This window comes from Pantherophis guttatus, chromosome 2 (assembly GCF_059756535.1).
Source record: "Pantherophis guttatus breed Tessera chromosome 2, ASM5975653v1, whole genome shotgun sequence".
In the NCBI taxonomy this organism is placed as follows: Eukaryota; Metazoa; Chordata; class Lepidosauria; order Squamata; family Colubridae; genus Pantherophis; species Pantherophis guttatus.
The window spans coordinates 156030072-156053278 of NC_142064.1; the positions used below are offsets into that span (position 1 = coordinate 156030072).

Genomic DNA, 23207 nt, shown 5'->3' on the forward strand with positions numbered 1-23207 from the left:
GCTAAATTCATACAGAGAGAAGATATGAACTGAGCATTTTCTGAATCACAGCTCAATTTGTAATTCATTAGTCTAGAGTCTAGACTAGAGCATAGCAGTAGTTGGACAACAACTTGAGAATATCTCTGTAACGCCCTTCCTTAATTCTATTATTTGATTTTTTTCTATTGCACTATTCTATTGCATTATTACTCATTACTGAAGAACAATTAATTGCAATATTTTTCTCATGGCAAATACAGCAAACCACAGTTTCTAGTGATTGATTGCAGCAACTGCAGTAATACACTTAGTCATGCTCCTAGGATATTTGTCTGAAATCATCATTCCCTGATGCAAGTGTTAAAAAGCTCTGGAACACACTGGCCACATCAGAAATGCCTTCATCAGGGCCTGAACCTTATAAGAGGACTGTTTATTGTTTTATTGTTATTAATTTATTTGTATACCGCCCATCTTGCTACCAAGCAATTCTGGGTGGCTTATAAATTGTGGTGGTCAGACATCAAATTCCCTTTCCTCATATCATTACTCCTTCCTCTTCAAACATCATTACATTTCATGCTTCTTTTAAAATACTCTGATAAATTGTCAGGGAAATTAACAATGTATTCAATTCAACATTGTATTCCAGTATTACAAATACATTGTCCTCTTACGTTTCCTAGTATTGGGCAGCAAAGCATGGCTTGAATAAATAAGACTATATATACTCTTCTTGGTCCCATTTTCAAAGAAGAGATTATGTCGTCCACTCCCACAGACAAAATGTGATTGTTGTTATAGATCTGCACAGTGTTGCATGGCTTATTCAATGAATATATTCTTATTCTGAATTATACATGGAGGTTTGATTGCCCAGCTAAACAAAAGTATTCATCAAAGATAAGCTCTTTTTTTCCCCCCGAAACAAGTTGAGGACCATTTTTCATTTTCTTTGCTGTCTAAAATCTTTCTAAAACATTATTCAAAATATATTTAATAACACTAAACATAACTCTAGATTAGTGGGGAAAGATGCCAGTGCTTGATCATGGCTGCTGCTTGTGCTTAAGAGCATTAATCAGACAAGGCAATATAAAGAACCAGTCAACAACTACATGTAGAATTTTAGGCTTTAAAGTAACTTTTGATGTTGTAATTTTTACAGTAGCTAATAATTTTCATTTGCAATTACTTTAATGTGCAATGTATGCTAAACATTTGTAAACACGGGTAGGCAGACCAAGAGAAGTATATGAAGAGCAAATGAATATTTGTCCATATATAAAAAACTGACTCATGTAGAATAGATAAAACTAATATTAGATTACAAAACCATTAGGTAGTCAGAGAAAAATGAAGAGTCTGTACTTCACTATTGTTTATGACGACTATATTTCCAGCACAGTTTATTTTCATGCTGATTGATTGATTGATTGATTGATTGATTGAAGGAACTCATTCCAAAATAGACTAAGCTGTCTAGATACTGTCTTGTCCGTTAACCAACAAACATTGGACTTTGAGAATTTTATTTATTTAAACTTCAACATAGGTTAGAGAGGAGACGTCATGTCCAGGCTTGAAAATTTCATGAACTATGTATTTTCTACTCCTTTGCCCCAAATGCTGATAGCCTAATAATGGGTATTTTATAGACTTCAATAAAGCTGTAATTCCTCAGCGGAATAACTTACTTTTAAAAAATGTTTTATATTTCATTACAAAAATTGTAATTTGATTTCCCAACTTTTCTATATTCTTGTAGAAATCAGTTTAAATTTATTGTCAGGTAATAACATTCAATTTCCAATGAAAGAGAAAAAGATGTAGATAAAGCTGATTTTTTTTAAAAACAGCAGATCCAAAAGTTAAATTCCAACCATGAGACAAAGTTAATTTTGTTGCTCTTACTCCATCTAGAAACAAATCTTCTTATTTTTTAGACAAGCAATCATTGGAAGGAGAACTTTTTAAGTTTTCTATAAGGCTGTGCTTTGGAATGTCTGGAAGTTTCAATATAACATCTGTTTTCAGCCTCTTAAAGCAACACTTTTCCCCATGAGCTTTAAAGAGATGCAAGCAAGTGCAATCTTCATGTCCCTATGAAGCACCTTTTATAGGTGAAACCGAAAACCCTGCACAACTATAGGTAGTCCTCGACTTACAACTACAATTGAGCCCAAAATTTCCTTTGCTAAGCAAAGCAGTTGTTAAATTAATTTTGTCCTGTTTTATGACTTTTTTTGACACAGTGGTTAAGTCAATCACTGCTTTGGTTAAGTGCATCATGTGGTCATTAAGTGAACTTGTCCCCCCCCCCCCCGCCACCGACTTTGCTTATTGGAAGCTGGCTAGGAAGGTTACAAATGTAGATCACCTGATCCCAGGGCAGTGCAAATGTCATATATACATGCCAGTTGCCAAGCGCCTGAATTTTCATCATGTGATCACTAAGTGTGAAAACCTGTCACAAGCCACCTTTTTCTACTATTTTTAACTTTGAATGGTTAGTAAACAAATGGCCGTAAGTTGAGGACTCCCTGTATCATATTTTGCCTTTTGGTCAATTAACACATAATGGTTACTCACACTGTCCACTGCAAGGATTTTGGCCCAGATGAAAACCAGAAGAGGTCTTAGTTCTCGAGCAGAACTTTGAAGCAGTTTTAATACATAGGGGAAAATGCCAACAGATAAAGCCTAACAGAAAAGACAATTGAGAAAGGATATAAATATAGGGCTGGCATCAAGAACCTCCTGCCCCCACCTCTGGCAGTAAAGATGTTAAAGAGCTAATATCTGCATATTTGTTTCCTGTCAACATTATTCCTAGATGCTGTGCAATAATTTTAATTATCTGGTTTTACCCGAAGTTGATTGATACATTTTTGTTCAGAACTTAATGTACTATGGTAGTTTTCCATATGACAGTTTGGAACTCATTCCAAACTCATTGCTAAACAATGAAAAATTACAGCACATCTTTCATTGGATCATGATGTTTAGAGACACAGAAAATTGTTCTGTCTGGAAAATCACTACCACGAAAGTTCTGAAATGTAGAGTAAGTTTTTTCTAATCTAGTCACAAATTAACAATGTATTTCCTAATAGGGAAAGTGACATTTTGATAGAAATACTGAATGTGAATCTTTAAACTGCATCACTCCTTAAGATTTTTAAACATATTCAGATACACACAAAACCCAAACATAATTATTCTTTCTTAACTGCCCACATCCTTTTCCTTTCCTCCTGATTTATTTTTCTTTTTTAACACTGCACTTTTCAAAGTTCCTGTCGCGTTTTCTCAATTAAAAAACAAAGCTGGAATAGCTCCGATTTTTACATGGTGCTAAGCAGTCTCCTTTTAAGGTCTAGACAGTCCTTGTGTGAATAAAAATTATAATAGCTGGAAGCTCTTCTAGTTCTAATTCTCATTTTATTCTAGGAAATTGTACATTATCAGCATGCCCACAAGAAAGTGCCTGAGCAGTCAAATTACATCTTTTTAATATTGTTAGGCCCAGCTTCAGATGGAATGAAAGAGGCTGAACAACGATGGGAATTGCAGCAGATAACAAGATTCTCAACCATTTGCAGAGTTGGTCAAATTCTGAGAGCCTGATTTATAGTGACCTGAGTGTATCCGATTGCCGGATACATAGCAGCCATCTCTCATGGGACATTATTTTCCACATCAAGGAAGAATAAGTTCATCAGACACACATGTTGATGGTATAAAAAGCGTCTTTCCTTTTTCAGGACAAAGGCTGTAATATGGACTTACCAAGCTAACAGCCCAGGGACCCAGGTCCAAAAAACGGCCAAGTAAATCAAGAGCTCGTAGCCTATGTACTTGACTCAGCAATACCTGTAAAAATCAGAGAAAACAAGAATTGCCATAAAAAACCCCCCACAAAATCACACAAGGCCAATTATTTTGGATTTCAGAGCTTTGTGATCTGGCCTGGATAATGATCTTGGACCTGAGACTTACATTCTGCCATTGCTTCCTACCCGTGGACTGCAAAGGACAAGGCTAAAAGAATAGTATTATTGAAGTGGATAGGACCAAACATATTGGCTGTTGTTTGCTCTTTTTTTTAAATTGGAGAAGTTAAAAACAATACCATGTTGCCCCTGAACTCCCCAAATCAGAAAATGTGGTTCAAATGTGTGGGTGGGGAGTTTGGGACATTTTAATGTGTCAAATATGTGGCTTTGCAAGGCTTAAAGCTCCCTTTATGGCCATCTCACATTTTCTAAACACACAAAAAGAGTGACAATTTCACTTCTTGGCACAGTGGCATTGTAATTGTGTTGGAGGAGGCAACATGCAGTCAGCTAGTAACAGCCTGCCCATCCATGCTGACCAAATCAGTTTTTCCCAAAATACTAGAAATAGACTATACACAATGAATACAGTTCAAGAAATGGAACCACTAATCATTTTTGCATAAGGCATTTATCCACTGTCAGATATGAGACACATAACCCCCTATCTTTACCGTTTTAAATACATGATGAATTCCATTCCTCTCCACCCCACTCCAAAAAAAAAAAAAAAAAGATCAGAGAAGTGTTCTATTCAAAGTCAGAAACTGCACACAAGCCAGAGGGTGAATTTCTTAGTTTCCAAATAATAAGATGATTCTTTAGCTTTCAATTTGCTGTCACAGAAAAAGCTAGTAATCTGTTAATGTCAAAAACAGGCAGCTAGGCCGCTCTCTCTTTAGTCCCACAACCAATTAACCTTGCTTCTGGGGGAAAGCGGTCTCCCTAATGTGGGAGAATGACATTGTACCTTTTAAATTAGGAGGCTAAAACCTAACTCTGCTTGAAGTCAGGGATATACAACCTTTTCTGATCTAAGTTCCACACTTAACTTTGAGTGGTGAGCTGTGGATTGCACTCCAGTGCAAGGGTAACATTATGTTTGATTAAATTTAAATTAAATTAAACACAGTTAATAAGATTATTCCCCACATGTTATAATTTTGCCTTTCTGTCAAAAGAAAATTATAATTCAGAAACCACTTTTGGAAAAATCAACTCAATTTATAGCTTTGGGATTCACATATGCTCTGTGCACCTCTATTTTAATTTAGTAAGATTCTTGATCAGAATCATAAATTTTAGGTTGTCTCAACACTTTTATGCATTATACAATGTTCTTCCTTCTTATTTAATAGCGGCACTTTTTCTCACTTTTATTCTTGTCTCCTGAATTCTGATGTCTATCTCATATTATATTAAAGACTGCACTCTAACAAATATAAAATTAATGTACTATTAAAGAGAAAGCTGATTTTTTTTTCCTTTTCACCAGCTAGAAAGAAAAAGGTCAAAGGAGAGTGGACTGATAAAAGAAATTGTTCCTCATGAACTTCTGGAAATTTTTAAAAACCTAGTTATGCCAAAAGCCTTAAGGGAAGAGAATAGCAGTATTGTCTAAGTGAGGTGTAGTATCAACTATTATATTTGATTGATCATTTATTGATATTATTGCGTATTGTTATGTATTATGTATACTTGTATAGTGATATGACTGGTAGGTGGCTAGGAGGCTTAGTGGCTAAGACACTGAGCTTGTCGATCAGAAAGGTTGGCAGTTTGGTGATTTGAATCCCTAGTATAGGTCTCCTGTGTGAGCAGAGGGTTGGACTAGATGACCTCCAAGGTCCCTTCCAACTCTCTTACTGTTACCTGGTAAAAACTGTATAATGAATCATTGACATGACAACACTGTGATGCAGGTCTTGTAATTTTAATGTCAGGGCTTTCAATAAGCACCAATGTTTTCTATCCTATCCTTTCACAAGGCTTTCTATTTAACAGCTGAAATGAGAGCTTCTATTTTGTGGAAGATATACTTTCCCAAGTATATACACCCACACCAACACAGAATAGATTTCAGTTCAGAGCTTGTTATGGCTGGGCTATCATACAGTAGGCAACATTTGCAAACAATTTAAAAAGCACTTATACTCTAGTCCAGGTGTGTCCAACCTGTGGCTCATGGGCCACATGTGGCCCTGGACATCTAGTAATGCAATCCTACAAGATTATAAACTTTTAACATTATTATATAATTTTAGTGATATTTATGTTCATTAACTATATTATGTATATTTTATGCAGTCCAAGACAATTACTTTCATTTAATGCATCCCAGACAAGCAAAAAGCCCATGCTCTAGTCTAGAGACTCAGTAAATCTAAGGGAAAATTTAAGGGAAAGCTTCAGTCTTTCAGATACAATATTTTCACAACTGCATAAGAAAAGCTATATTCATTTATAGAAATGGATATTGGATCATTATTTTCAGGATCAGTATTTTGTTTGTGAAATTGGATGTAGTAAAATCTACTTATTTTTTATTTAATGCGCAATCAAAATGAACATTTTAGTTTGGTTTTAGTTCTTAAGAATCAACCTCCGAGTCCTGTACAATAATAAGAACAATTGTTTCATGGACAAGAGGGGGAAATATACAGAACAAGCAGGGAAGATTTTCATTCATACACACACACAAACTCACATTCAGTAGATTTGCAAATATCAAACTATCAACTCCAAACATTGGATACATACATGGAGATTTTCTATTAAAATTACAAGCTAGCGCAGGTCAAAGAGCCAGTACCGGTGACTAAAATAAAACCATCCTTTGCATCTACAATTAGGCTTTGTCTCCACAGGGCAACTACTAATCCTATGGAGCTGTGTGAGATACAGTCTGGAACGCAAATCCCTCCCTGAGGATTAAGGTGCTCCAAGCTTTTCCCCACCACCCATGTGCCACTTCATCCTCCTCTCTGCCTTAGCAATCTGTTTGTGTCATGCTTCTCCCAAGAGAACAGAGATTCTAAAGGGATTTGTTTTTAAAAAGTCAAAGAAAGCTATTTATAAAAGCTGTTTTCTGTGGCTGGAAAAACCTTTTGATAGGTACCTGGCATTATGCCCAAAGCATAAAAATGCCCTTTGGGGGGCCTTTTTGAGTAAATTAATTAATTGCATAGTAATTCAAATTTGATGAAACAATGTGATTGTACTTGCTTTAATGAATCTCTACCTTTCTGCTGGCTTTTGCAGTGGTGTGATCACCCTTGTTCCTGTAGAAGCAGGTGGGCATTTCAGTATTGCTGCAAAATTAATTATCTGTACAGCTCTCTGCTGTCAAGTCATTCAGCATATCTGTTGCTGGACAAGAAATCTGTCTGTCTCACTGCTTTGTCAGAGATAAACTGTCCATCTATCACCACAACAAACTCCCAGGCTGCAGAAACTGTAGAAAATGAAGAGTCGGACTCACAATGATTGATGACGCTGTCACCCATATTACAAGACAGCACTGCTAAGTGGGACTGAAAGTCGTTTCCCATTATACAAGATGAAAATGGATGCCCTTGAATAGGTAGAATAACGTAACCCTATTCCTCTTGGCAGAAGGAAAGGGAAGAGAAGGGGAAGGGGAAGGGGAACAGGAAGGGGAGAGGAAAGGAGAGGGAAAGGGAAACCAAATATCCCCAAAGAATGTTGGCAATAGTTATTAATCTAGTTCCTGTCAGAATTAGAACTGCTTTGTATTATAACCAGATAAGATTTCCAGTATAAATGTATAATGCTATAAAAACAATTGAATAATACAATAGCTGTTTATTTTTAGAGGAATATTTGATAAACTGAATAGCATTAAATAATTAGGGAATAGACTTTGCACCTCAGTAATCCTGAATGTATCATATAATGACCTTGAAAACTTTATCACAGGAACTATTTACCTGGGAGACCTAGGGGACCTAGATCTAGTCCTCCCACTTTGATGAACATTCTGCCTGATGAAACAGTGAAAAGTTGGATACTAAATTGTGACATTTTAGTAAACCTTAGTAAATTTCTACAATGATGATGGTGCTTTTCCGGCATACAGAAAAGAGCAAAGATGAATGTGTTTCAAAATAAACTATAGTCATATACTAAACGCTGAAAGTACTGGATAACACATGTAGTACGTGAACATGTTGGTTATGAAATTTATTTATTTAAATTTATTTACATGTAAATTGTCTATTTTAATATTTTTATTAAATGTGTATAACTTTGTTTCTCAACTTCAGGAACAATGATGAAGCATACAGGAATTAGGCAGACTTGAAGAGAAAACGGATAGTATTTTATATTCTTGCCGAAAACATTTCTCCCCAGATTCTGACCTGAAGTGTGAACATGTCATTTGGAATATTTTCTTGTTTCTGTTTGTGTAGAGCAAAAAAGAGAAATTCACCTAATACTAACTAAGGGGATATTTATTCTTACCAGGCCCTTTTGTCACCAGTAGCCACTGCATTATGGATAGTAAGAGGTCAGGTATGGATCACCTGGCTGTTTGGAACAAGAGCTTTGTGACTACATAGCTGAATGAAATTCTCTAGCAAAAAGGCTAATAGTTCTACAATGTCAATTTATGCTTAACTGAAAGCATGTGGCTAGGTCGGGGAATGGGATTTTGTTTGTGTGTAATGTGTCTGTATCAGCAAAAGCCCAGCAAACAATGAGCTCCAATTAGTCTCCAGTGCCATCCGCATAATTTATTTATGCAAACACCATCTGGCAAAGAGCAAAGAAGTCATAGAAAGGCATGTCCATAAATAGACAGACAAATTTGCAGCTGGCTGGTTGCCCACATTTCAGCAGCCTTAGCTAAGATAGTAGTCCAGCTGGCTGTCAAGACAACTCACCTGCAATACGATAGGGAGTTGTTCAGGAGGATTGCGGTTTTCCACTCCCATTGTTAGCCAGACTTGAAAGGCCGTAAGCTGTTCAGCAAAGAACGGGCTGTGCTGTAGAGAAAATAATGGACAGGAATCAAGCTAAACTGCTTGCCAACAAATATACAGGTAGTCCTCGACTTACAACAGTTCATTTAGTGACCCTTCAAAGTTACAACGGCACTTATGACCGTTGCAGCATCCCCGGGGGTCATGTGATCAAAATTCAGATGCTTGGCAATTGACTCATATTTATGATGCTGGAAGTGCTTCGGGGTCATGCGATCAGCTTCTGTGACCTTCTGACAAGCAAAGTCAATGGGGAAACCAGATTTGCTCAACAACTGCAGTGATTCACTTAACAACTGTGGCAAGAGAGGTCGTAAAATGGGGCAAAATTCACTTAACAAATGTTTGACTTAGCAACAGAAATTTTGGGCTCAATTGTGGTTGTAAGCAAGGGCTACCTGCATTCCAAAATCCACATTTTGTTTATTTACTAAATATAAGACATTTAAAAATAATCTCTTTAAAAGTTACTTCTATATAGCATCACCCAAAATTTGTTCAATGTAAAGTTTTTAAGGATTGCTGGGACTAATTGCTCAGACTTAAAATGATTTAACTAGCAAGGACCCAGAATGTTGGGGGCAATATGCTGACTCTGTAAACCACTTAGAGAGGGCTGTAAAGCACTGTGAAGCGGTATATAAGTCTAAGTGCTATTGCTAAGGAAAGTAGAGACAATTGGAAAACACTGGTTAATCTAAGCAAAATTTATGCTAAGACAAGCAGTTAAATTTGCACAGATACAAATTTATTTCTTTTTTAAGTGCATTTTTCATGCATGGAATACTTTTTGTTGAAAGTAAAAATGATTCTGCAATAATGAAACCAGTTTTGGATGCCTGATTTGAGCATGGGCATGCACTCATCGGCAAAATGTATGTCTTCCTGGTTTGGTTTGGTTTTTAAAGCCATTTTTAATTATAGTGAGACATAAATTATATCTCCCAAAAGGTAAGGAAGCTTTTGATTATTTTCTTACTAATGAAAAGCTTCCACATTTTTCCTAATCTGATTTAATTGCCCTTTAATATATAGAAATATGTGCCTTTGGTTTACAACAACCTGTGTAATGTGCTTTCCTAAAATTATGTGATCTTAAGGAGATCTGAAGTTCTTTCTTGGGAACCATTAGACACATATAGTGCTTCCTGTAGCCTATCAATGGATGGAAATAAAACTGAATGGCAGCTGTGGTTTTATTTATCTACTAATGTGCATTATATTTGCATTATTTCTTTAAAATGTTTTCAAGTTGTTTAATCAAGCCTTGCTTTTTCAAGCAGTATAAAACACTGAAATCTTTTTTTATAATTTAGAATACAACAAAACGTCTACCCTGTTTCCCCGAAAATAAGACATCCCCTGATAATAAGCCCAATCGGGCTTTTGAGCACATGCGCTAAAATAAGTCTCCCCCCCAAAAATAAGCCCTCCCCGAAAATATTTAAACGTAGAGCTGGAAATCAGGAAAGATGGCAAGAGGAGCCCCATCTTGCTCCACATGCCCCAAAATAATAAGACCTCCTCAAAAATAAGGCCAAGCGCTTATTTCAGGGTTCAAAAAATATAAGACAGGGTCTTATTTTCGGGGAAACAAGGTACAGCAATATGTTTATAATTCATTAAATGAAAATGCACTAAATCTTATAAACTAGTTGCCATGAACAGTAAAGTAACACTTTCATGAGATATCAGTATCAACAGTATCCAAAATCATAATGAGTAAAATGACCAAAAATATTTTCATGTTCATTTAAAGAATTGCAGTAATGTTAATCTTGTAATGTCCAGGAAGAAGAGCCAAATCTATTCATCATTGCATTGACAAATCAATCCCCCTAACCCATCTGATGGAGATTCTTAGCACAGGGGTCCCCAACCCCTGGTCCGTGGACTGGCACCAGGCTGCAGCATGCCAGAAACCGGGCTGCACAGACAAGCGAAGCTCCATCCGCAGGATGCAGGCAGCACACAAAAGTCCACAGGAAAATCTCTCTCCACAGAACCGGCCTAAAAGGTTGGGGGCTGCTGTCTTAGCAAGCAGTGAAAAGAATGCTGTGTTACAATTATTTATGCAGCCATAGAGAACACGATCCATAAAAAAACAATAGGTTCTTTAACAGGTCTGAAACATCATTTGAAATCTAAGAGATACATCACAAAGGCAAACACCATGGAACATAACATAATGTAACAATGGGAAATCAACAGCATTAGTTTTAGACATAGGACCCATGGAAAAGTTAATAAACACATATTCAAACACTGTCTTCATTTCTGGGTTCACAAAATGATTATTGAATTTAGTGATTGAATCATTATAGGGCAAGAAATAATATATAAGTACATTTCAGTTCCCAAACCAGGGGCGGGTTCCAAGTCCTGTTGCTACCGGTTCACTCGTGCATGCCTGCAGCATATCTGCGCATGCGTAGAAGCGTCCAAGTGGGTGGGCAGAGCCTTCCCCCACCGCCGCTACTGGTTCGTCCGATCCAGTGTGAACCAGTAGCAACCCACCACTGTCCCAAACTTATGGGAATATATATCTCCAATTTGGTTTGGCACTGCAAGCCATAGCCTTAAGGAGAGAGTAATAGATCTTGACTACTATCAGGAAGTAAAATTGCTCTTTTATTTACATCTGGGAAAGCCAGAGCTACATTTAAAGGCAGAGGAAAGAATTGCACAATTGATTCTTGGAGACAATGGGACAGTGGTAGAAAATTTCGGCCGTACCAGAATGAAAGTATTGGTAAAAGGAAGGATGGGACAATTGAAAGCTGGAGCGGTATTGAGTCTTACTGGATAGTAAACTTCATATGTTTTGTTGTTTTGGGAATATAACTATAACTAAAACTAATTGTTGTCTTTTCATGTGATAGGCCTTCACACTAGTACAAGGAAGGATGTATGTATTTTACATTAGCTGTATTATCCTTTGCCATTCTGATATATTGTAATAGTAGATGGGAAGGACCTTGGGAGATGGGGTGAAGAGATGCGGCCTGGGGAATGGTCAGATAAGAGATAGTTCAGCCCACAGCTATACAGCAGGCGGGGCAAGGGGCTCAGAATGAAGGGATCAATGGGAGAATAGTACTTTCAGACTTGCAAGATTCTATTAATGTAGCTTTACACTAAAACAGAATTAGCTTATCTGATCATGTTTCCTGATCCTTTCCTGGAAAGGAAAGGGGAAAGACTGCTAAAAATCTGCCTTTTAAAAGTGGTGCAGCATGGACTTTTGCCATGGTTTGCCTCTTACTTCTGTCATGGCTGATCAAGAAAGGGTCTCTGATGTAAGTAAATAGAAATAATAAAGTTTTGCCAACTATAATTAAGCTAATGTCTACTGTCCATTTCATCTTTGAAATCCAGTGATTGGCAGCCACAGCCAACAACAAAAGGTATTGGGAATGGCACTGTCATAGTTTTGGGGTTTCCAAATCCAGCAATTTTGTGCTGGAATTTTTATTTTTAACCTTTGTTGCACCATTCTGTAAGCCACTTAAAGCCCCTGATAATTAGTGGCACAGACGCCTTAGTAAGTAAATTAATAAATAACAGGTGGCTGCTTCAAGTGATACATGTTAATGGACTACTATGGCTAAATTGCTTCTGACAAATGGAAAGTTCCCATGCCAACAGCAGTGCTATGTTTGGCAGTGACTTGAAAATTCTTTGCAGAATGGATGAATCATCCTGTGCTTCCTTTTATAAATATATTACATGCCAAACATGTAGGGTGCACTTAATTCTGCAAGGAAATAATTGGTTTTCAGACAGAAGAAGAGTTGATGATCATGATGTATTGCTAAGAAGGCAGGAAAATAGACTTGCCTTCCCTAATGGGTCACAAAATATTTTCTCCCCTCCTTTGTACGTTACCAGTGGATAATTACAATGCCATCCATTAGCAGCAGTAAACATTGCCCTCCTCTTTCCAGCAATTTTATGAGTTTAGGTGCAGATCCACAGTCTCTGAAAAACATGGTTGTCTAAAAACTAATAGGAAGTCTACTACACATTTTTTACTTATAAAAACCAGTTACTTAAAAATAATAATAGGCTACTTATCTTACTAAAAACTATCTGAAGTAGTGTTTCCAGTGTCCTTAGAAACCTGTTTCTGGACAAACTGAAGGTATTTACAATGGCAATTTCCTTCACAGTGTTAAGCAAAATAGTATGAACAATTTTGGATTTCCCCCCAATTTTTTTTCATTTTCTTTTCCATGCATTGGCTCCATAAAAAATTATTTAGGGCATGCTTTCCTCATTAAAGTATTTTCAATTGAATTTGAGAGGCTATAAAGAGCTGTCAGAGTTCATTCGAGATATCTTTTAAAAAGGAAAATGGATTAGGTTTTTTTCCCATTTTGTTTTCTGAAACAAAATGACAGAGAGGCTGTTCATTTTTAGATGACAGTCAAATAAAGTCAAACCCACCCCCCCTTATCAGATGCAATTAGCAAATCTATACCAAAGGACTTAGCCTAGAATTGCGGATTTGGAATAGGAAACCCATCTGGTGTCTACACTGTTAACTTTTTGGTGAAAAGCCAAGAATTTTCCATTGTCCCAGACTTTTTAGAATTTACAGGTTTGTCTGCATTGTTTGGTTTCAAATTCCTTTCTTGAATGCTTTTCTATTATTTGTAAATTATGACATATATTATGGTATTATACTGGCATGTGCTTGGCATTCTACCATGCTTTAATTCGTACAACATATAAAGCCAGTTAGCTATAAGGCAGTTAAAAAAGTACCCTGGGTAGCAATTAAATATTGCTTTTTTTTTTTTTCTTACTGGGAAACATTTAAATGATACATTCCTGGAAACTTGAAATGATACAGTTGATGACCTCTAATATTCAGTGTATTCCTACCCATATTCTACTTATAAGTCCATAGTCATAAATGCCAGCAATCTGACTTTCCTACCATTTAGTTCCTGATACAGTAGTCAGTTTATTTGTTGCTAATTTCAGTGACAAATTGACCCTATTTTATTCACTGTCATTTATTCCTCATCGTCCAATTTGCATTGTCCAATTTTTCTACTTTCTTTCTTTCTTTCTTTCTTTTTTGTAATTTTTTTTTATTTTTTAAATACAAAGATAAAACATTCCATCTTTCTTTATGAAGTGTGTCGTCTGGGCACAGACATCTCTGTGCTACATCATGGTATTATTACTAAAAGATATTAAGAAGAAAATGGAGAGTTTTACAATATTTAAATGTTTAATATATTATAATATTAATGTGAATGTGAATGTGAAAGATGTGATAAATGAGGAATGATGTAGCACAATTTGTCTACTTTCAATTCAAAAACAACTGCCAAGCAAGTAGAATATTCAACTACATGCAATCTTGGAAATGAGTATCAAGGACACATCCTATCCAACGATTTGGTATAAAATGTGAAAGAAGCCACTAAGTGCATAAGTTTTTGAAACTGAGGAACAGAGAATATATAAGAAAAAATAAAGACTGTAATAGAATCACTGAACGAGCAGCACAAAATGGCAAGTTCCATGCGATCAGATAGTATTAAAAAGGTTAGAACACTGACTGAATGAACCCAAATTAATTCATTTGGATTCTGCTTCGGAATGCAAATGAGGTGACACCGACATTGGCTAGATGTCTCCTTGCCTCCAACTTTTTATCTACATCAGATTGGAATACCTTTCTTTCTCACATTTATTGTAGCAAAAGGAGAGGGAAAACTGACAAAATAATGTTCATATCAGAGTTGGGCTTCACATAATTTAATGACTGGTTCACCCAGAATTGAAAATGTGAGCACATGTGCACGCTCGCAACATGCACGCTGCGTCAAAAACATGGTGATATAGGATGGGATTGCACCCGGGCGGGTGGGCAGGCCCACCCAAAGGTCGCAACTACTAGTTTGCCGGAACTGATCCGAACCGACTGAATCCCACCCCTGGTTCATATCTCATGCTTGAAAGTTTCTTTACAGTAATGAGGAAGCATGATAAACAATGGTTGTATTTAGATTTACTCAGGGGTGAAATCCAGCAGGTTCTGACAGGTTCTGGAGAACCGGTAGCGGAAATTTTGAGCAGTTCAGAGAACTGGCGATACCACCTCTGGCTGGCCCCAGAGTGGGGTGGGAATGGAGATTTTGCAATATCCTTCCCCCAGGAGTGGAGAGGGAATGGGGATTTTGCAGTATCCTTCCCCTGGAGTGCCCACCAAACCACGTCCACCAAGCCACACCCACAGAACCAGTAGTAAAAAAATTTGGATTTTACCACTGGATTTCCTGCAATGGAAAATATTTTTCTGGGGAACAGGGGTGTTAAGTTTATCTGAACCTTAATATCAATGTCCAAAGTTCTGTTCATCTTTAGAAAATATTTAGTCAGTTTGGTCTGGTGGTTAAGACACCAGGCTAGAAAGAAAGAGACTGTGAGTTCAAGGCCTGCCTTAACCATGAAAGCCAGTTGGGTGACGTTGGGCTAGTCGCTCTCTCAGCCCAACCCACCTCACAGGGTTGTTGTTGGGGGAAAAATAGAAGTAAGAAGGTGTGTTGGATATGTTTGTCACCTTGAATTATTTGTAAAATTAATAAAGATGGGAAATTTTTATATAGATATAAAAATTTAAATGATGTTAAAGTGTTTATTTCTAACAGCGATATAGCTCTGGAATTATCTGACCAGCTTCCTTTAATCCCATCTTTAGATGAGCACTGGAAACCTTTATATTTTGGAAGACATTTTTCAGTACTTCAATTAGATTTGTTTTCCTCATTAGTTTAATGGTGTCAGCACTGTTAATTTTAGTATTCATTTTCAACAAATTTAGCATATTAATTTCATGTATTTTTAAAGCAGGATATAAATAAGTGTAAAAACAAAGTAGTTATGATTTGCAAATGACACATATTTATATTATTTATAATATTATCAGATTACTGAAATGTATCTGAAATAAAGTAACTATACTAAAATGTCTCTGAGTAACAGTGATCTGCCGCTATTACTCCCACTATCCTCTTTAAAATTATATTATCAATTTGGAACTAAACCTAGAAATGAAACTTTTAAAGTTTTGTTTTGTCTACTCTTTTACAAAATTTGTTTGAGTTTAAAGTTCTGCTAAAGTTCTAGACAATGCAATCGTAAGAAACTAGATATGAATTAGTATGCAAAGCAGATTTAGAGCATGATCACAGAAGTGGAACAGTAGGAATTCCAATGGAAATATATTAATTTCCTTTGAATAATATAATTGATTGTTGATACATTACTCCAGTTACGATTACCAAAGCGAGCAACTCCTCTTCTACAAAATGCTCAAAATGCAATGAACAGATTTTCTTCTTTATGCAGTAGCAATGTTCAAGATGCAACAATATTGGGAAATAATTCATATAGAATTCATCTTGAGATGTTTTTATTACATTTTACTAAGCCACATATTGCCTCAAGATATATTGAACTATATGTTGTAACAGCTGCAACAATTCTATTCACTTTGTATTGGAAAAGATCTTTGATTCCTCTATATAAAATTGACAATCTATATTACCTACAGTATTCTCTTCATGTATTGTTTATTACCTATAATTTGTCCTTACTGATTTTTAACTGTGTTACCCAAATATTTTTTAAAATTCAATAGATACATATTTTAACTAGAGAGTAGGGATGTAATATTTTGTAGTACTTTATGTTTTTAATGGTATATTATTTTGTTTGGTTAGCTGAGATTTGTTGGGTATCTGCCCTTATTATTTACATTATTAAAATTACTATTTCAGGTAGTCCTCAGTTAACAATCATTTGTTTAGCAATTGTTTATAAAGTTATGATGGCACTGAACAACCCATACTTATCACTGGTCCTCAAAGCTTTGTCAGCTCAGCACCCCTGCGGTCACATGATTGCAATCTGGGTATTTGGCAACTGGCTCACACATATGACAGCTGCAATGTCCCATGGCAACATGATCACCATTTGCTTCCCACAAGCAAAGATCAATGGCAAAACTGACAGGGAAGACCAAGGTTGCTCTGCTAAGTCTCCTGCACCTGGCAGCACCTACCCAAAGCCTCACAATGCTCTTGTCTTGCTGCATTAGGCCCTCACACACCCTTGTACCACTGGCAGTGGTTACCCCAAACTCACTGCTCTTGCACCATGCTACTCCCTCACCTCATCCCCTGCACCTGGCAGCAGCTACTCCAAGAATCATTGCACTTGCATTGCACCCTTCTTTGCAGCAATCACTTACCTGGCTTGCCAGCCAGCTTAAGTCCCAGCCTGCGTTTTGCAACTTCCTGCCGGCTTCAACACTGACTTTAGTTGGTAGAAGCGGGCAGTAAGTTGCAAGGAAATCCTTGCTTAACGACAGCAACTGGGGACTGCTGGGGTGGCAATCTTTAATTATTAATGTGTACATTAATTAGTAATGTAATATAATTATTAAAGCTTGACATCATGCTTACAACTACATCTCTAAGTGACAGAAATTCTAGTCCCAATTACTACAGTTAACAAAGAACGTGTACTACCTCTATACTATCTATTTTTTCTATAGTTTTGAATCTGTACTAATCTTAGTATTATACTCTGTCTTTTCCCCTTGAAAATTATAAAATCTACCTTGTAAGAATACACAAAATGGGAAAAAATTAAAAAGAAAGACTATAAGCACCCAAGATTTGGTTAGCAATACCAGATAACTTTTCCATTTCCTATTGGAGTTACATGCTTTAAAAAAACCCACATTCTTTCATTCATATAAATCAAAGGTATAAAAAATTTAAGTTCAGTCCAACGCATGCAAAACTTTTACTCAAATATTTACAAGCTTGGTTCCTTCATATTCTAAACATTCTCCATACCCAATTTCTTTTCTATTCTTTTTCTTTAATATCTTGCTTACTGGAAGACTTCATGGAATTTTAAACTGTAGTTTCGTACATTTGAATCAGAAAATTCTTTTTAAGCACTACTTAGATTGCCTCTGCAAACTAAGATCAAACTGAGTTTCTGAATATAGCTGCCATGGGAAATTATAATTATCAAGAATTGGGTCTCAAATTACTGAACTCAGAAAACAAATTATTTATGTAGTTTTTATATATCTGGTATTCAGAAATACAAAACTAAACTATAGTAGATAATACTTCATTTTAAAAAATGATTACTATTATTATTGAATATTACCAAGATACCACATTTGTTGCATAACAACCAATCCATAGCATAACAAAACATTTCCTGTTGACAAATAAGAAATTTCTCAAAACAGCATTAGATAATGTTTTATTAGCATGTTGAAACAAAAATAAACAGTTTGTTTCAAAGATCAATGAGAGGAAAAAAAATGTTATATTTGTACAATTAGATTAATGCTTCCTTACAAGCAGAAATTTCAAAGATACTTTGTGCCAAGTACAGATTGTACTGGAATGGTTTTTAAAGGCATTGAAATGGTTTAGTAGATTATATATTAGTTATTTTTGAAATAATTAAGTTGAAGAGACTTTAATCATTTGTAGAGGAAGAATTCATTTTTTAAAAGCCATTGATTGCTGTTGTCGCTGCTAGTAATATCATTTTTAAAAAGTTCTTAATATATTCCCATTCCATTTTCATCCATTTAGGATCATACATCTAGTCAAAAAGCTCCAAATGTTGCAGTCTTTGTCAAGCAGTGTATTATCTCAAATATGGTGAGCAAAAATTAAAATAAACACCATCACTTTTACAGCTAGGTACATAGGTAGATAGGTACAGCAGTTGCATTCATAGTTCAATGCAAAATAATTTTCAATCCCATCACTATTTAGAATGGTCTTTGCCCTATAGTAAACTATTTGTACTGAGTCCTTTTTTCACCTCCATTTTATTTTATTAAACATGTATGTATACTCTTCTTAGCCTATTCTTATGAATGTGTCACCATCTCTCCCAGACTTTTGAATGATTCCTTGCTGAATGATTCCAGGCTCAGTTATGTTTCTTGACCTTATTTAAAGTTCTGTGTTTTACATATTCTCTTGCTGCATCATTTTATAGGTAACTAATCAATCTGTGCCCTGTTAGGTCATCATTTCAGAGATATTTCTTTACCTAAATAGAAAAACAGAATGAGCACTGGGCGGTAAAAAATCAATAGGAGCGAGAGTGATTTTTGACTTCCTGTCATCTTCCCCATTGAGTTTCCTTGTGAGAAGCTAGCAGGGAACATAAAAAATCTCCCCCCCTCCCTCCCAGAGAACCAGGTTTTAGTGTATTCCCCAGACATCTTCATTGGGTGATTTTAAACCAGTCACCCAAAGGTGCTTTTTCAAAGGTAACTGGACTTTCTGGTTCAAAGACAAACCATAAAGTCCAGTTGCCTCTTGAAAAAGCGCCTTTGGGACAACCATGACCTGGATGAATGAGAATCTCCATAGACATTTTAAACCAGTCACTCATTGTCAGCTCTATGTACCACACAAGGTTATTGCAGAAGAGAGCGATATGTATGCCATCTAGAACTATATCTTGAATTTAATAACTGCATCAGGCTGTCTTGCTTAATGGCCATCACAATATGTGACCGTAATGGGCAGGCTTCATTATGATCATGGCTCGAGGACTATCTCTGTATGCTTCTCAGCCTCCACTGGATTCAAACTTACATTGTCTGTACATTTTACAGTACTATCTTACTATAAACATTAGCTTTTTTAAATTCCCCCTACCAGGATTATCACTTGATGTGATGGAGGACTCAGTAGCTTCACTGTGCCTGAGAAGGGTTCTGGTAGGATTGTTTTTTCAATAAGACTGAAAGATGAGAGTAGGTGGATTAGGGATTAAGATGAAGCCAAACCACGGTAGACCCAGAACTCCAAAATCAAATCCAGAAGAAGTAATGGCAAACCTCTTCTTTATTATTACCAAGAAAATGGTATCATTATGGCTGAAACACTTAGAAAAAGCTTGGTACCAGATGAAGAGATGCCAATATCAAAAGAGACATACAGTATATAATCTGAATATGGAATATTAGAATCATTTACCAAGAAAAGTTTGAAACTTACAAAATGGAAACAAAGTAGGACGTTTTAAGAATAAAGAATTGATATTTTAGAACCATGAAAATGTAGATGGACTGGAATACATGTGAAATCAGTTTATTACCTTATAATATTATTTAGGACAGGAGATCCTAGAAAACAATGGAAAAGTAATTATATTTAAAAAGGACATTGCTAACCCAGTAAAGTACATCATATTGGGGTTGGTAGGTATCCAACAAATATCAAACTTTTACAAATGTATGCCTCTAATACAGAGGTAATGGAAAAAGAATAAAGAATTTATGACAAATTGTAAGAGATGCTATGTACAAAATCTAGAAAGAAAGCAATGTTACAAATGAAATGCTAACATTGGAAAATTAGAGGATCTTGAATCATTAAACATTTTGGATTGGGTACATGCAATGCTGCAGGAGATAGATTAATAGAACTTTGCAAAAAGAATTCTTTATATGTTGCCAATACCATTTTTTAAACAAAGCCCTTTGGGCAACACTAGAAGGACATTAGAATGATATCAGCTACAAACAGAAGATAGAGAAGTACAATCCAATCCACCAGAATATTTCCAAGGACAGACTGTGGAACATCAATTACTGGTGTCAAATATATAGATTAGGAGTAGAAAATTAAAATGGTTTTAAGGAAATCAGAACAATTACAGAAAAATGTACATCTAATTAGGATTACCTTTGTAATCTTGGAAGTATTCTAATACAGACAATTGAGATCAAAAGAGAATGAAACATTTTACAAACAGGAATATTGTACAGAAATATTTGTGGACAGAGAATATATTCAGAAACTGAATCTAAAGTGAGGTACAAGGGGCAATAGATCAGCTTTCAAATAAGAAAGCACCAGATGTAAATAAAATAATCCCTGAACTGCACCACAGCAGAAGAGGCAGTTAAAGTACTAATAGTTCTATGTGGGGAAAAAAAGAAATAGATTGACTAGCCTACTAGGTCTATACGAAAAAAAAAAAAGCAAAATGCAAAAGAACTATTAAACCATTGCATCAATTCTTCATGAAAAGTTTTTCCTAAAATTTTACAAGGAACAATAGAGACATAGATGAAGAGAGAAATGCCTTAAAACAGGAAGATTCCTCAAAAGCAGCAGAAAGTTTGATCAGATAGCAAATGTAAAATGAATAATGGAGAGTACAGATGTGTTAAAAAGAGATTTAGCTTTATACTTTACTTATTGCTGAACAGCCTGATCTCAGACAATGCCATAATATGAAATATATTAAGACTAATGAATGTGCCAGCAATTCTGATTATTTTTCAGAAGAGGCAAGATTGATAAGATTGGAGAAAAAGTGATTCAAAATAAGCAAGGAAATAATACAAAGATTTCATATAGAGAAATATATAATAAAAATGGCAAGACTGGAAAAGATGATAACCAGATTCAAACTAAGAGGCCAAAACATTACTAATTATGCTATTTTTTTTTAGGTAAAAAGAACATTTATAAAAGTTCACTGGGAAAACAAAAGTAGAAAGTGGAAATCTGGTTTATTGTATATTAAGACAATGCTAATACCAAGTAGTATGCTTAGAGAAAACCACATCATGCCAGAAGAGGAAGATACTGCATTAGTGAAGAGATTAATTATAAAGATGACTACATTGATATTTAGACAAGACCACAGGAGATAAAGAGGGATGCGGTGGCTCAGTGGCTAAGATGCTGAGTTTGTCGATCAAAAGGTTGGCAGTTCAGCGGTTCAAATACCTACTGCCGTGTAACGGAGTGAGGTCCCGTTACTTGTCCCAGCTTCTCCCAATCTAGCAGTTTGAAAGCACGTAAAAAATGCAAGTAGAAAAATAGGGACAACATTTGGTGGGAAGGTAACAGCGTTCTGTGCACCTTTGGCGTTTAGTAATGCCGGCCACATGACCATGGAGACATCTTTGGACAGTGCTGGCTCTTTGGCTTTGAAACGGAGATGAGCACTGCCCCCTAGAGTCGGGAACGACTAGCACATACATGTGAGGGGAACCTTTACCTTTATCTTTACTGGAGATAAGGATATCTCAAACAAATTTACTAACAAGGAGAATTCCATAGTGAGAAATTAGAATATCAGATACAGAATACAAGAAGGGAGGGAAGGAACTATTATATCAGCTTTAGTTTTGATGATGGAAATCATATTAAACAATGTCACAGTAATTATTTATTATATATCCTATTCTCCTAAATTATTATATTCTATTGTATTTATGTCTTTATTCATTCTACTGGAATTATTGTACAGTCTACATCCTGCTCCTCTTATTTTTTCTGTATACAATTTTAGATTGCAAAACCTTCACAGATGAAATCTCTATCCTTTGATTTTATAAAACACTATGAATAATACTGGGACTTTTATGCTGCTATGTATGAATATGTTTATCATATTATATATAATATCTAAAAGTATCCTGTGAGAACTTTCAACACTAAGAGAAATTTTTCTGATTCTTATGAAGCAACACAAGGGATGTAGTTAAAATTACATAAAATACATATGGACTATGCTGCATGCATCTTTCTTCGACTGGGTCAATGATTCATAGATCTCATATGAAGGAATGGGTACATAATTGCTTGATAAAGAATATGAGAATTTTGGAATTACTATATTATCCTTCCCCAACCTTGGCACTACCCAGAATTCAGAATTGTCAGCAATGGACACACTAGTTAAGAAATTCTGGAAGTTGAGGTCATCTGCAGGTGGACAGCCAAGTTTGAGTAACCCAGACATGAGTTTAATAGTTTAGTAACTTACCCTAAATGCAGTCCCTTCCTCTATAATGGTAGGCAGCTGAGATAGGCATATATCCACAGCAAGATCCCATGCTTGCCTGGGAAAAGATAAAAAGATAGGGGCATTACAAAGACTGGGCAAAATTATATGCAACACCATCACCTCACTTATGGTACATGTTAAGTTCTTGCTTTGTGCTAGTAAAATGAGGGACACTTAGTCTTTTCCCAATTAGTATATACTATACTTAATAACTTAAAGCAGTTTATTATATCCAAGGTGTGAAACAAAACATATATCAGCACTGTAGATAACAAATTCCCTGAAAATTCCATGGCACAAAAATGCTTAGGCCATCTCAAATCATTGGAAAGATAAAAGATCAGAATCAAATGATTCTCTCTAGGGAGAGCATTTCAAAGTTGTCTTTGAAAAATTCACCACTACAGATGAAAAGAAAAGAGTTTGGAGAAATTTAATTCTGTCTATTTATGTGGGACGTACTTGCTCTAAAATAGTAGCAAATAAA

The 23207-nt window shown here is 35.8% G+C and overlaps 1 protein-coding gene across 5 annotated transcripts in view; it reads right to left on the bottom strand.

Annotated features, from left to right (window-relative positions):
* Nucleotides 1-23207, bottom strand: part of RPTOR (regulatory associated protein of MTOR complex 1) — a 420799-nt gene that overhangs the window by 125535 nt on the left and 272057 nt on the right. For all 5 annotated transcript variants that reach the window (XM_060688771.2, XM_060688770.2, XM_087887079.1 and 2 more), the window contains 4 exons: nucleotides 22700-22775; nucleotides 8729-8830; nucleotides 3775-3858; nucleotides 2575-2685 (listed from right to left, as the gene is read on the bottom strand). In XM_060688771.2, coding sequence (XP_060544754.2) covers nucleotides 2575-2685; nucleotides 3775-3858; nucleotides 8729-8830; nucleotides 22700-22775 — 373 coding nt within the window. The remainder of the gene's footprint in view (nucleotides 1-2574; nucleotides 2686-3774; nucleotides 3859-8728; nucleotides 8831-22699; nucleotides 22776-23207) is intronic.